The sequence below is a fragment of the Pyrgilauda ruficollis genome, unplaced genomic scaffold, assembly GCF_017590135.1.
Source record: "Pyrgilauda ruficollis isolate IOZ18807 unplaced genomic scaffold, ASM1759013v1 scaffold16, whole genome shotgun sequence".
Taxonomy (NCBI): domain Eukaryota; kingdom Metazoa; phylum Chordata; class Aves; order Passeriformes; family Passeridae; genus Pyrgilauda; species Pyrgilauda ruficollis.
In genome coordinates this window covers 13,705,387-13,718,576 of record NW_024514764.1, presented here as the reverse complement: position 1 = coordinate 13,718,576, position 13,190 = coordinate 13,705,387, and the positions used below count along the sequence as shown (strand labels likewise).

The window sequence follows — 13,190 nt, the reverse complement described above, 5'->3', positions numbered from 1 at the left end:
ACCACTTCACAACTCCAGGCTACATATGTGACACCTCTCAGGGGGACAAGTGATTTGCCATGAGACACGAGACCACATTCCTCTCTATGCAGCCAAAGAAGCAATGCAGAAGGGTTACTCTGAGAAAAAAAAAAATAAAAATTCTTGCTCTGGCTCCTCTTACTCTTAAAAATTTTTAAAAACCCAAGAAAATCACAAGCTACCAATTCCTCCTCCTCCCCACCCTCAACATCCAAAGCAAAACTTCCCAACACCTGCACTTGGAGAAGGACCTGAATCTATGGTCCTGCAGCAAAAGTGCTCAGCTCCTGCAGACAGGAGCATTCTCAAGCCAGGTAAAGGTGCTGGTTTTTCCCTTCTCCAGGCTGGCACTGTCAAAGGGACATCTCTGCTGCGCTCTCCATGCTGTGACAGCAACATCCAGGCAAGAGAGTCAGGCACTTCTGCTCAGATTTGGCCAAGCCTGCCATGTAAGATGAGGACGTGCTCCAGCTGCCTCTGCCCTGGATTTGACCTCCTTTGAGGCAGGATGGCTCTTGTGGGACATGGAAATGAGGAAGGTTGGAGGGGGCACACAGGGAGCAAAGGGAAGGTTTTTTTGGGGATCTATTGAGAACTCTGGTCTCCACTGCTCCGCACCACCCTCCAAGTTATTTGTGGCTCCACAGCTATAAATAGCCCTAATTGAAACAACTAATAGGCTTTGTGACCCTGGAGCAGGCAGTGGAGAGCGGATGGGCAGGGCTTGGAGCCTCAGGCAGATGAAGCAGCATTCCATGCTGCCAACTCCTTGGCACTGCAACACCTCCTTGAGCGAGACACCGCTGCAGATGCCACAGGCTCTGGTGAGCAAACAGTTACAAGCCAAAGATTCCCATCAAACAAGTATCCACAACAACCTGCAGCATCTTTACTCCAGCAAATCCCAACTGAACTCCACAGCAACTTCCAGAGGGAGCACAACCCACACAGGGATGGATCCACCTCACTGCAGCACCTGGGGAACACAGGCTTCACTCCTGTGTGCTGAGCAGGCACGTCCTGAATATGAGAGCTGCTGGTAGTGCCTCTGGTTTGGATGAGTGGCTCCTTTTTCCCTCCTCTGCGGATACACACTCGGAGCACGTGTTGGTGATCCCCATCTGTTCCACAGCCTCATCTGCTCTTTGCATAGAGGCTTAGGAAGGGAGATGGACCAGCTGGACCCCAGAGATCCCTTCCAACCTTAACCAGTCAGTGATTCTTGAAAGGTGCAAACTAAACTCTCTGAGCACACCCAAATCCATGCAGGCTGCTGCTCAAACCCAGGGATCTGTGCCTGCCCCACCCCAGCCCTGTTGGGGTACCTGTCCTGCTGAGGCTGCCTGACCTCCCAGGGCCAATGCCCAGCCTGAGATCTGATGACAGAAAACAGAAGCAGGTGATCACCAGGTGATTCCCTGCAGTCACCTGATGCTTCACCAGGAGCTTTTTTCCCCAAGAATCTCATTTCTCTGGGCCCTGGTTTCCCCAACAAGAAACACACAGAATCATTTAGTTGGGAAAAGCCCTCTAAGTACATCGAGCCCAACTGCTCCCCCAGCACTGCCAAGACCCCCAGTGATCCATGTCCCCAAGTGCCACACGCACATGCTTTCTGAACACTTCCAGTGATAGTGACTCCACCACTGCCCTGGGCAGCCTGTTCTAATGCCTGATCACCTTTTCTGTGAAGAACTTTTTCCCCAGCATGCAACCTGAACCTCCCCGGGCACAACTCGAGACTGTTTCCTCTTGTCCTGTCCCTATTCCCTGGGAGCAGAGCCCAACCCTCACCCAGCTGCACCCTCCTGTCAGGGAGTTGTGGAGAGCCAGAAGATCCTCCCTGAGCCTCCTTTTCTCCAGACTAAGCACTGTCCTGGTGTCCTCCAGACACTTCTGCTTATGCTGCACTCAGAGCTGAAGTGCCACAGGAGGAGGCTGAAGGAGCAGCACAGAGCCACATTCCTCCACACAGCTCCCTGCCACACTTCCATATGCCAGAGCTCAGTTATTAAAATCTCAAAACCAGCCTCAAAACAACTCAGAGCCCACAGAAAAGGCCTCTGTGATGCTGCCCAGCAGTTCTGACTCACTGCTGTTCATGTATTTAAGCAAAGGCTCACAAACAGGACACTCAGGCTTGCCCAGAGATTTTCCCCAGAAGTAAGAGGTGCTTCTGGGGAGCAGGGGGTGGCACAGCAAGTGCCCTCCCACCACCTACCAAAAACAAAAGCAGGTCCCCTGACTTCCCTCTAAAGCAGGGAGATTTACATCTTTTTAGCATATCATAATAATAAAATACAAGAATAATAAAAGAGTGTGTTCCTCCCTCCACAGTCATCGAGACCCAGAAGTATTTCATTCTGCAAAGGCTTTTACAGAATAATAAAAATCCTTTTCAGAACGCTGCAGGAAAGCCCAGGAAATGAACATCCTCTGGAAGAGGAGGGAGCTCAGAGAGCTTCAGCCAAAGTGAGTAGTGGGCAGAGACACTTAGGTCAGCTGCACAGACCTTGCAACCCTTTCCCCAAAAGCCTCTCCTAAGAGCAAAATCCAGAAGTTCTCAGTACTCAACGGGACCCTCTTCATGAATCCTGGGAGTAAGGAAGAGGTGAACAGGAGCATTCCCTTAAATGTCACCAGGAAACAGTGAAGAGCCCAAATTCCCTCCTAACCCCTTGCAATGTGGAAGGATGCACCTTGGAGAGGTGCCACCACCCCTTCCAGCAGCAGCTGGAAACCACTCTGATCCCACAGCTCCCAAACCATTCCACAGGGGCAGCCCCAGCAATGGAGCCATGTCCTGCTGCCAGGACCAAGGCTGTGGCACTGCCCCTTCCTGCTCCCAGCTCCAGGAAGAGTTTGGCATGTTGGGAAGCTTGGCCACAATGGATCCATGGGCTCAGCTGAACCCTCCCACCCAACAACAGCCCAGCCAAGCACAAGAGCAAGACAGAGCCCAAGGGGATTTGTAGCTGAGCCAGAATTTGCCTGGCTACACACAGCTACCAGGGGTGAATTTAAACCCAACACCTTTGCCCTAAGCAGAGATTTCTGCAATCAGATCCCTCCAACATGCCCCTAATACCGTGTACCTCCAGTCTTTCAAGAGCTGTGTCCTCCTGGCACACTGGGAAATGGACAGGCTCCCGTTTATATGCTGACACACAGAAAGAGACTGTGCAGCCCTGTCCAGAAAAGACCAGAGACTCAAATCTGATTGTCACAAGTCTGCTGCTTCTACCCCTAAGGCCCTTTTTCTACTCCCTCTTGTCTCCCTGACTTCAGCAGACAGGGAATTTCACACCATCAGCCTCACCCAGGCAACAGGAGACAGTGAAGCCTCCTCCCAGGTTCTAAAATCTTGAAAGCCAAACAGCACTGATTTCTCCCCTAATTTCCATCCCACCATAAGGGATGACTCCCTCAACTCCCCCATCAAGTACAGACCAAAGTCACTCACTAAGTATTTGTGTCCCTGTTTTTCTGCCAAGGAAGGTTTGTGTTCATCCCTGAGACAGCTCAGAGCAGCTTGGCTCTGTGCTGCTCCACAGCAGCCAAAGCATTATCAGCTTTGAAGGTGGCTGCAGGCAGGGACAGAAAATCAGCAGGAAAAGCAAAGTCTATCCCAGAACTCCTGCCCAGCCTCAAATTGACTCCTCAGTACTCCACTTCCTTCCTACACTACACGACTCCGGGGACGAGGATATGCACAGGCAGGATACCTACCCTGACTTGTTCTATTGACTTACTTAATTTCTTAAAAGAATATATTTATCTGTTTCTCTCTGGAAACCAATCACCCGCTGCTCCTGGGCCCTTTGATGCCTGGCAGCCCGGCTGATCTCAGCAGGGCTTTTGAACCCACTTCCATCACCACTGCCTGGAGCGAGCTCTTCCCACGCAACTCTCTGCTCAGTGAATCACAGCCGCTGATCTTCCTGTCTCCAGGAACCACGCCACACTGAGTGGGGATGAGCTCTGCTCTCCCTTTAGCAGAGGAATAAGGAATTATCACAAAAGCCACTCCTGTCCCCACAGGACACCGGCGTTATCTGCGCCAAGACCGGCAGTTCCTGTTCTTGCCCCAACATCCGCTCCACCACCGAGGCTGGTTCTTCAGGAAATTTATTTCCACATGTCAAGATATCACTTAGTTCCTCAAACTACAGACTTGGAGTCATGAGCAGCCTCCGCTGCCACACACAAGGCTGCAGAGACACTGCCTTTTTTAGTGCCCAGGGCCAGGTGTACACTGGAAATTCCTAAATTTCAGTTCTGGCTGTGCAGAGCCATAGCAGGGAGCTCATCTGTGAGCTGAGACACCTTCCCAGCTCCTCAAGGCAACAGAGGGATAACCAGCAGTCCAGAAGGGATAATCCTGCAGGAAGGACCCAGCTCTGTTGTCAGAATCCTTCTAAACCAGAGGGGACAAACCCACACAGCACAGATCACCGAGCAGAGCTGCGGACCACACAGGTTGGCACACACAGCAACAGAATTTGGGAACCGCACAAAATATCTTTTTTAAAGGTACTCAAGTCTATGCTAGAGAGTAAAGACAACAACTTATTGGTTTCACGCTGTTCCCAGCTCAACAAGAAGACCCAAGAGAGGACCAGAAAGGAGCAAAGCCTGACATTGCTGGGAGGCTCTAGAGTCGTGCACCAGAGCCCAGGAAGCACATCCTGGGCCTTGCAGCAGCAGAAGGCAGGAAAACGAGGACTGCATCACAGATACTGCACCAACATCACAGCAAACACCTCCAGGGGAAAGCCAGGACAGCTCAGGGACACTCAGCAAGCAGCTATTCCTCAATGACCAGCAGCTCCAAACAGACTCAAGCAGGTATGGACACCCATCCAGGCTGGAGTCCACACAAAGCAGGCATTAGGCAAAGGCTCAAACATTATCAGCACAAAACAAGGCAGCCTCTATAGCCAAGCCCCCAGGCAGATGGATTTTGGATGCTTTTTGATAAATCTCTCAACCTGTCAGAGACTGAATGCAGGACACCAACCCCCCAGAACAAGAGAAACTCCTCACTGCAAGTGGCTGATGCGGAAGGGGCAGAGGGAACAGCTCAGAGACACATCTGAGATGCTGATTTCATCAAGGTGGGACAGGAATTGGGGGCTGGAAACACTAATCTGTTTTTAAGAGCAATTCTTTTTTGGTGTGTTTCATTCCTGTGGATCTGTTATTCAGAAGCGTTTCACTGCTTTTGCACGAAAACAGCTTCTCTGGCTCTTCTAAGTTCAGAAACTCTTGCAACTTAGTGCCACCCAACCTGGAGACACAATCCTCCACCTGTGGCACTACAGTGTGGTTGGGAGGCCAGAAAGAAAAGGAGCCACGAGAGCGTGGCAAACAAGGAACTGAGATCCCATTCCCAGGCAGCCACCTTGACAATTTAGGTGAGGGAGGAAGAGCTGGGATGAGTCCTGCAGTCCATTCTGCAGGAGACATCAGCCCCCCTGTGTAAAGCCAGGGTTTGGCATCACCCAGATCGGTGAGAATTTGGCTCTGACTTCCCGAGGAACTGAACTGAGCCTCTGAATGCAGGGACCCAACACTCAGTAGGATGCAAAGCAACTCGTGTCGCAAAGGCAGCAGCCGGACTGAAGCCGAGAGGCGAGCGGGTGAGCGGGTGAGCAGGCTCCTTCCCCTCCTCCTTACCTTCGCAGCCGGTGCTGTAAGTGCTGGTGCTGCCGCGTTATAAGGGCACTTTCCCACACGGGGCCACCGGGGCTGCTCCTATACCAGCCCACGGCCGGGTGCCCCGGGTAGGGCGAGCTACTGAAGCCATGGTCCGACTCCGTCTCTGCGGCCAGCGATGAGGCAGAGCTCCCCATGGTTCCCCCCTGCCCAGGCCACGCTGAGATTGAGCCTAGGTTAGGTCCAAGCCAGTGGCATGGGCAGCTCGGGTGGAACGGGCGAGGCGCTGCGGCATGGGCTGCTGCAAAGATCCCAGCACGCTGGACAAAGGAAGGTCGGTTCTGATCAGAGTTGGAAAAAAAACAACAAACAAACACAGAGAAAGGGGAAAAAAAGGAAAGAAAAAGAGAGAAAGATAAGGTACGATTTCAGCAACAACCCTCCAGTTTTAAAGCCTATCAATGCATGCTCTGATCAGGGTCCCCATCCCAGAGCTCACTGGGAAGGGAAGGGATGTGTCATTGAATCCAGCTTTTGCTGCTGGAGACAGGGAGTGCGGGGGCTCTAGAAAAGGCTCTCCCCAAGTTAAGCACCAGGAGTTGCCAGGCACAGGGAAGCACCGACTGATGGAGGGAAGCACAGCAGAACCCAGCACAAAGCCCTTCACACATGGGAAAGAAGCAGAAAATGAGACAAGCCAGGCCCACCTGGAGCCCAAACCAGCAGCCCTTGGGGACCACACACACCTAAGGGTTAGTCTGGGCTCTGACTGGCACACCAGTTTTAGTTACTCAGCTACAAGGACTGGATGGCTTGTATGCTTACACATAAAATAAAATATTCCTCTTTTCCTGTTTCCCACTAACACCCCAGTAGGACCGGAACTGGACAGACTGGGGATCTGCATAAGTATTTTCTGTGACCATTTACTTTCAGCCCAAGGCAAGTTTTAGCTGATCCTGAGCACACTCCTACCCACACAAACAGGTCTGGGGTTTTGCTCCTCCTTTTCTCCCTCTCTCTATCCTACTTTTCAGAATTTATTCTTCAAGCATCTCACAATTAAACTGTAGGAACATTTCATGTCCTCTGTATTAAAAGAAGTTTAAACAATGCACGTCTTTCCTTCAAGTGAAAAGGCAGGACAATCTGGATGCATGTCAGGAGCAATGGATCAAGGTAACATTTAACAGAGCAAAAAAGAAGAAACAAGGAAGATGGAAAAATTAGCACAGCTGAGCTTATTCAATTACCCACCAGGATTTAAGGAGATGAATGAACCACAGAAAGACCTTTGTGAAGAAACTACTTTTGCTGTAGAAAGGCTGAGATGAGGAGTCCTAAAATACAGCTTTTCAATCCCAGGATTGATCTAAGGGATCAAGAAAGGCCTTGATAGATAACAGACTCCCAAAAGGAGCAGCTCAAGAAACAGGTGCAATTTTGTTACAAGCTCAATACCAGAATGTGCCTGCATAAGGTCATTAACTGGAGAATGTTAACTGCTCTGTCATGGTCTCTGTAGCCTGCAAAGCCCGGATGAACCAAACAAATCCGAAAAAAAGCCCAAGAACACAGTTTCCCTACCTCCTCCTTGTTTTAATTGGGATGCCTCCCTGCTATGCATCAGCCCCCCCCCCCCCCCCCCCCCCATCCCCACGACCCAACAGCAAGGTTTCACTGATTTCTGCACATCCACCCAAAGTGAATCCCTGGCACATCCCCTCTCATTTCCTGCTATTCAAGCAGTTAATTTGTAACAAATCTGATTTTCTGGGTAAATGAAAGGCACACGATGTAAGGGGAAGAGCACTTCCAAATACCATCAGCTCAGTCTACCTGGGGACATCAGTCATCCCACACCTGTGGTGTCTCTGGCTCTTCCGCCCCATCCCAGGAGCCTAGGTGCTCCAGCAGCAAAGGCACAGGGGATGCAACTCTGATACCTACTAGAAGAACAAACTGTCTCTTACCTCAAAAACTCAGGTTCTATCATGATAAAATAGGTAAGTAAAGGCAAGATGGGTAGAACAGCCCCTCAATGCAGGCTGAGCCAAACAGAGGAAGGATGCCCAGGCATCAGTAGCCTTTTTCCCCCTTGAGTTGGGTGAAACTGCCACAGCCTGGTTCAAGATCACTTCCTCAAGCTGGTAAAGCAGAACCCTCTGCTTCCTCCTGCTGCCCATGGAAATGCCAGTTTTAGCTCATCCCAAGAGGAGACAGACGTGCCTGCTGCCCGCATCGCTGCCGGCTCCCACCGTGGTGCCGCTCTCCTGGCCCGTCTCCTCCACCAGCTCCACGCCAGGAGCCGGAACAGGCAGCTCTGCTCTGCAGGGAAGGGAAAGGCCAGGAGCCCTGCTTTAGAACCTGCAGCAAACCCCACGGTGGGTGGAGTTGGGAGAGGAAGGGAGCTATAAATAGGTGGAGGATAACCTAGCTAAGTCGGAGTGATCTCCGAGACTGTCTGGTCTAACTGGGCTGCTTGGCTGTGAGTGCTGCGTGAAATCGGATTTCTCCAGGCAAAGCACTAAATCCTTCTCCTCAGGGTCATCTTCATGCCAGGTGAGAGCAGCCAATGAATGATATTGAAGGGGGAGCATTGACCAAAGGTGGGGAGAGGGCGAACCAGTCTGAGAACAGGAGTGGCAGTGGTGTTACAGCCCAATGCAAAGCACATACGTGCTCACCATGCCGAGCCCCAAAACGCCTTTGGCCAACACTAAGCAAATGAGGAGCCTCCAAGAAGTCAAGGAGAGAATGGAAACTGCACCCCAGAAAGGGAAGGGGTCAATTAAAGAAGAAGAAAACTTCTCTGGAAGCACTCAGCCTTATTTTTGAGGCATTTCTGCCACTGGGCAGGGAGTTGCCCCAGGAGATGACCTGAAGGCATGTGGCTGAACAGGGGATGCTTCAGTCACTAAAAGGGAGCAAACTGCCAAGAGTTCCTCTGTCTTGGCAGGAGGGAGCAGGATTTTTCCTCTAATTAACAAAGCACTGCTTCTACCTATCTAATCTGGAGAGGAAGCAACAATGTGAACAGATTGAAGTGTCTTGAGAAGGGTGGATCTCGCTCATGGAAATTAACAATTAAGCACCTTGGCGAGATGCTGAGTTTGGATTTTGGTTTTCTGCCGCTCGCAGCTGCAATAATTACCAGGTTTGAACTGATGCTGGGTAACTGCTCCCAAAATATCGCGTCCAAAATGAAACCAGGTTTGATCTCGCCACCCCCAAGCCACTCACAGCTGCTTACCCTGATCTATGGTACCTGATGCAGACCCTCCCTCAAATTCTCCACTAGACCCTGGGCAGCAGGCATGTACAGAGTGTGCAGGACAGCAAAGCTGTCCCATGGAGCTCCTCCTGCTGCCAGGACAGCAAAGCAGCTGCCTGGATGCTTCCACATAACCTTGTTCCTCCACACCAGTGAGCAGTGCTGACCCTTTGGGCCCCAGCTCTCGTGTCACAGCGGAGCAGGCAGGAAGGGTGGGAATCTACCCAACCCCCTTTCCTTCCCTCCAGTTTCAAAGTAGGTTTTGGCTCTGAAGAGAGAAAAAAAAATTTAAAAAAAAAAAGGGAACTATCCCATGTGTTTCAATGCATCTAGGAAGTTGCAGGATCAACTTTTGCTAGCATCAGCCCCCAAGCTCTTCCCTTTGGCACGCAGCAGGAAGAAGAGACAGAGGTCCCTGGAGCTGCTGCAGCCACTATGGAAACCAGGGAGGCAGACTCACCCCAGCTGGTCCCACATGCAGCAGCCCCTCTTTGTGATGGGATACCCCCACACTCCTTTTCCTAGTAATTTATTGATCCATGTGGCACAAGCCAGCTTTGCTCCTACTTGAATTTTCCAACCTCTCTTGGTTCTCAGCCTTGGAAACTCAGGGACTCTTTGCCACTTCATTAATTCCTCCACTCCCCCAGCCTATAAATCAAGTAAATTCTGAGCTACTCCCTTGCTCCAGGGAAGATCCAGGAATGAAAATACCATCAGACATACTGAGCTCCAGACAGCTCTGGTCTGAGGCGAGGGCCAGCAGCTGGCCCAGGAGAAGGCTCACCATGTAGCTGAGGGAAGCACATCCCTCAAAGCTGTGCCCAGGGGAAGCTGCAGGAGACTATGTTCTAAGATTGAAGCTGAAGCACCAGCCCTTCTCCTCCCTCTGCTGTGTGAGCTCCTCGGCCTGGGGGCTGACGAAGATCCACAGAACGTCCTGAGTTGGAAGGGACCCATAAGGATCCTAAGTTCAACTCCTGGTCCTGCACCAGGACTCCTCAACAAGCCCACCCCGAGCCTGAGAGCATTGTCCAAACACTCCTGGAGCTCTGGAAGCCTGGAGGCAACGACCATTCCCAGAGGAGCCAGATGTGCTGGGACCTGGTACCACCATCACCTGCAAAGGAGGAGATCTCTGCCTTCAGTCCCACGTCAGCTGCTGCTGGCAGGGAGAAGCCAGGGCTCCTGAAGAGCTCTCACTGTCCAGTGCCCACACACAGCCCTGGAGAAACAGCCTCCTCCCTGGGGACTGCAGGATGTGACTCACACCCTTAAACACCAAGGAGCTCAGGGACAGCTGGAGGAGCTGGGGCTATGTGGGGGCATTGAGCTGGAGGAGACCACTTCAGACATCCTGGAGGAATGGCCAGCCCTTGGCCTCCCACCAATCCTGCCTCCATGCACAGCAGATCTCCCCTGAAGGAGGCACATGCTCAGGGAGGCCAGGGCAAGCAGGGAATGGTGTGCAGGGCTGGAAGGTGCACAGCACGAGATGGGGCAGCCTAAGAAGGTTATAAAGTGCCAGAGCAGGTTGGGATAGCTAAGAATGCAGAGGGGAGTGTCTGATGGTATGCTAGCCAAAGAAGGGAAAGAAACTCAAGCATTGGTGTGATCTAGCCAGCCTCCAGCTCCAGACAGGGTGGCAGGACCCGAGGATGTGCAAAACCAGGCACTAGCAGCAAGAAGAGCATGTTTGGAATTCACCAGGCTGAGATGACCCTGAGAAAAGAAGTAACCCCAGGAGAGGAAGGGAAAAATCCTCTTTTTTTTTCACAAGGCAGGAGGGAAAAAGCAGACAAGCAACAAGACACCCACCTCAGGGAGACACAGCACTGAAACCCAAGCTGCAAACACTGACCCAATGAGAGCTCCACAGTCAAGTGCAGCAGGAGCAAGTGAGCTGGAACACTCTGTGCTGAGCAGCTGTCCTGCACACAGCTGGGGACAAGACAAAGTTTTGCTGTTCTTTCTCCCTGCCCTCATCTGCCAAGCCAGCCCAAGTGCTGCAGTCTTGGCAAGAAATGAAGGTGTCAGCAAGTTCCAATTCCTTGCAAAGCTTCTAACAGGGAGGGGTGGGAAGGTACCTCTCCAAGGACAGACTGAGGCAGGGGTACAACTGGAGGGATGGGACAGTGGTTGGCACATTCAGCTGGGATGGGGGAGGCTTTTCCAGCCCTCCTGCTCCACACAGAGCTCCCCAGGGCTCTGTGACTCAGAAAGCTCTGCCTTACCTGCCAGGGCCAAGGAGTCTTCAGGTGTGCAAGGCACGAGGATGACAGGCAGTGCGCAAGCACTGCAGATGGGAGGACATAGAAAAGGGAGAGAAGGGTGAAACTCACCCACCCAAATGTTTGTTCTGGGGCAGAGGGCTGAGGGAAGAGAGTCAGATATTCTGGCCTTGCAGGAAACTGAGGGGACAGGAAGCTTTAAGTGAGCTGTTTTCCAGGTCTTGGTGAGAAATAAGACCTGTACACCACTTGCAGAGATATCCCTAGCTGAAGTGAACTGTCTGGAAGCAGATTTCCAGATGGGCTATTAATGAAGTAACAAGATAATTGAACCTGGAGTCCCAGACCAGCACAGGACAGGATCTCACGCTACATGCTACAAAGTCCAGAACAGCAGCACATGTGTCTGGCCACAGACACCAACGTGCAAAGGTAAGCTTGAGGGTCTTTACCTTCTTTCAGCTGCTTTGAAACTGGTTGTGGCCCAACTTCAGCCCAGAAGAAACTCATACACAGCAGCTGAATTGGGCTAAGCTGCATTTAATGCCCAGCACTGACTCTCTGTAAGTATGCAAGCAGAGGAAGAGGTGTCTGAATTGTGAAGTGAAAGATTGATAGGAAAAGCAGATCCAGCAGTTCCAGTATTGCAGAGCCAGCTTGGCGACACAGCAACTACCATCCAAGGCTGAACAAAGTTTCCTCTTCTCCCTTGCACTGGACACTGTAAACCAGTGACAGATAATCCAGGGAGCTACTGGAAATCTATCCTGGTCACTTCGAGAGAGGGGATTACACAGATCTGAAAGGGCAATCAGCATCTTAATCACAAGAAAAAGAGGAGAAGCAGGAAGGATTTTTCAAAATAAGGGTTAACTTCGAACCTCATCTCCACTGACAGCTGCAAAGCAGTTTCTGAACAAGCATGAAAATGGCAACAAGGGCACTGCTGCAGAAGGGTCTGAGTGCACACACTTTTAAGAAAACCCACACAACGAAATCCCTCCAAGCCCAGTGCTCTATTAAGTCAATTAACACTGCTCCATTGAAGTGCAGCGAGCCGCGTGTATCCCGCAACTCGCGGCCAATTGTGGGGGACTCCGGAGCTCAGCGCGGCGTGGGTGGGCTGGCAGGGCCCTCTCTGCACCAGCAGCGAGGAAATGCCACAGAGGGGAGCCACGGGGAAGGAACAAAACAACACAAGCCACAGCATCCAATCCCGGGAAGCTTTACCAGCAGATCTCATTTCCAGATCTTTTCCTCGCCGTGTTTATAATCCTTGCAGCAGAGTTCTGCCATCCTACTCAGCTCACAGGCTGCCCCAGCTACAAAAGATGTCAGGTTGAAAAATCACCTCGACAGACTGCCTGCTGAGACCAGTTGCATTATAAAAACAGGAAGCTCTTGCCTGCCTGCTCCCAATATGCTACGGATTGAATGGGAAGGAGCATACGCAGGGATGCTTTGCAAGAAGAGCACACACATGGGACTCTTGCCAGGAAAAATGCATCTTGAGTAACACATGTGCTCTTAGTTTCCTCTTTTTTCAGAAAGGTTTAACTACACTCTGAGCTACCCAGCAGCAATAAACCACTTTTTTCCCCTCTTTCTCACTTATAGCAGAGTGTTGCTTGGTAAACAGCAGATCTTCCTGTCTCAGGCTGTGCCAGCCTGTGCTGAACAGAACTGTTGTTATTGCACATTCACAGCTAGAGATAAACATGAATAAGAGCCACGAGTAAGAGCCAGGCACTGGTTCTTCAATACACTGCTTTATCAGGTTCACCTCGATTCAAATGTTTCTGACATCTGTCCCACCTGAAGGGGCAAGGTGGCACAAGTAGCAAGGACAAACATTAAAGAAGAAAACCAAAATGACAGCAGCACATAAAGTGCTCTTCTGTACTTGCTAACATTCACAAACGGTGGAGCTCGCAGCTCCACCTGCACTTGAAACAATCAAAAGCACAACGAGGAAACAAATGGGCCCAGCCAACCCAAGCTGCCCA

At 51.3% G+C, this 13,190-nt stretch overlaps 1 protein-coding gene across 5 annotated transcripts in view; it reads right to left on the bottom strand.

Moving 5' to 3' along the window:
• CAPN15 (calpain 15) overlaps window positions 1-13,190 on the bottom strand; it is a 56,359-nt gene that overhangs the window by 34,102 nt on the left and 9,067 nt on the right. For 4 of the 5 annotated variants that reach the window (XM_041462515.1, XM_041462514.1, XM_041462516.1 and 1 more), the window contains exon 4: window positions 5,701-6,020. The exons of the other annotated variant lie outside the window; for it this stretch is intronic. In XM_041462515.1, coding sequence (XP_041318449.1) covers window positions 5,701-5,876 — 176 coding nt within the window. In that variant the 5' untranslated portion in view covers window positions 5,877-6,020. The remainder of the gene's footprint in view (window positions 1-5,700; window positions 6,021-13,190) is intronic. 5 annotated transcript variants of the gene reach the window in all.